This window comes from Cyprinodon variegatus, unplaced genomic scaffold (genome assembly GCF_000732505.1).
Source record: "Cyprinodon variegatus isolate N-32 unplaced genomic scaffold, C_variegatus-1.0 Scaffold1223, whole genome shotgun sequence".
Classification (NCBI taxonomy): domain Eukaryota; kingdom Metazoa; phylum Chordata; class Actinopteri; order Cyprinodontiformes; family Cyprinodontidae; genus Cyprinodon; species Cyprinodon variegatus.
Genome location: NW_015151676.1, coordinates 207,518 through 209,195, shown reverse-complemented (window position 1 = coordinate 209,195; position 1,678 = coordinate 207,518). Strand labels below are relative to the sequence as shown.

General features: G+C 40.7%; 1 protein-coding gene across 1 annotated transcript in view; it reads right to left on the bottom strand.

The window, feature by feature from the left end:
* Positions 1-298: 298 nt before the first annotated feature.
* Positions 299-1,678, bottom strand: part of mrpl4 (mitochondrial ribosomal protein L4) — a 3,824-nt gene continuing 2,444 nt past the window's right edge. Inside the window, exons 4-5 of the mRNA XM_015401463.1 lie at positions 631-748; positions 299-474 (exon numbers count right to left, since the gene is read on the bottom strand). Coding sequence (XP_015256949.1) covers positions 314-474; positions 631-748 — 279 coding nt within the window. The 3' untranslated portion in view covers positions 299-313. The remainder of the gene's footprint in view (positions 475-630; positions 749-1,678) is intronic.

The window sequence follows — 1,678 nt, the reverse complement described above, 5'->3', positions numbered from 1 at the left end:
TTGAAAAGCTTCCCATACAGGAAGAAAGCTAAAAACACACTAATGACAGATATATTTTAACAATTATTTAACTGAATTCACAAACTTTGTTTTTGCAGGGAACAAAACAAATCAGTTTTAAAGTTTTAAAGCCACAACATAACCAGTGCTAAGTTTTTTTTGCAGCTATTTTTCTTTGTATCGTTTTCTTAGTATGTTTGATTTGGTGATAAGTGGAGGCGTTGCAGAGACAAGGGTGGAACNATATATAATTACTGGGTCCCCGCTCCATCTTGCCATCAGTTTGGGGGTCCTTGACCTGATAAATGTTGAATTAAACCTTAAAGTTTGGAGCTGGTTCAGCAGAGGGCGCCGTCATTCCATTTACCTGAGCCAGTTTGGAGCTTAGAGCCACTTTCAGCCCCTGCACTCGGACCTTCATGGGTAACATGTAATAGTAACTGTTGGGTCCTCTTGGTCCATGAGAAACCCCACCTGAGGAGAAAAAAAATGTAACTCCTTCCAGATCACAGAACTTAAGGAGGCAGCTGATGAGTTTTTGGAAAGTTAAAGGTGTGTAACAGCAGTATAGGAGGAGGACAGGGGTTCATTTTGACGTCTTTAATCCAGAGGAGAGCAGCGGACAGTTACCTCCTCTCCACAGCGGTGAGCGGATGCTTCCATGACGAGCTTTCCCACTTCCTTTTTGATTCCACGGTTTCTTGCCTCCACCTCTCACCTCTGACCTCAGCTTTGTGTTGGCGTGACTCTGAGACATTCACATAGACATTCCTATCGTTACTGGTCGGAATTTCTATTAATTTTATCAGAAGGAAACATATTTCAGATATCATAAATGTTCATTCAAGCTGATACATTTCAAAGTATTATTTTTTTTTTCTTACTTTCTGAAATTCAGTTTTTGCTGCTAAATGTAATTTAGAAAATCTGTTATTACAGTTCTGCCTAGTAAGATGTGATTTTGACCAGGAAGAATCATTTTTAAGTGATCTTGGAATGGAACAACTAGAGGAGAGTGTTTTTAATAAATGTTAAAACAGCTTGCCATAGCCCACTTCATATAAACCTACGCATCAACACAAGCAGCAACCTTCTACGCCTTTCTCTCCTTTGTAGCAGTTTCTATGTCTTTTAAAAACATTCTCCTGTGTTTTTTTTTCTTCCATTTTTGCATATCTGCATTAAAATTTCTAGTTCCAGTGGTGTGAAATAAGTAGGGCTGCAACAACGAATCGATAAAATCAATAAAAAATCGACTTTTAAAAGCGTTGGCAACGAATTTCATCATCGATTATTTGTGTCGCGCGATTAATGCGTCATCCGCCGCCGCCGTCATCACTGCCACTTGACTGAAACGGGTGAAGAAAAAAAAATTACGGCAGAGCGAGCCAGCGGCGCAGGTGAGCAAAGGCTGTTTTCAAAAGACAGTAACGTCAACTGCTCTATTGACCGATACCGCAAACGCAAGCTGCTCTCAATTCGCAGACAGCCTGCGCTTTGTAAAGCGAAAAAAGTCGTAAAATGCAACTTTTGTAAAAACAAATGAACATGGCACAGAACCACCACTGTTATGATGCAGCGCCTGAAAAGAAAACACCGTTGGAGCCTTCGATGGCAGAGAAGAGAGCTGATCAGCAGGATGAGCGGCCATGTTTGTTTCATTTTAAAGTGGGGAAAC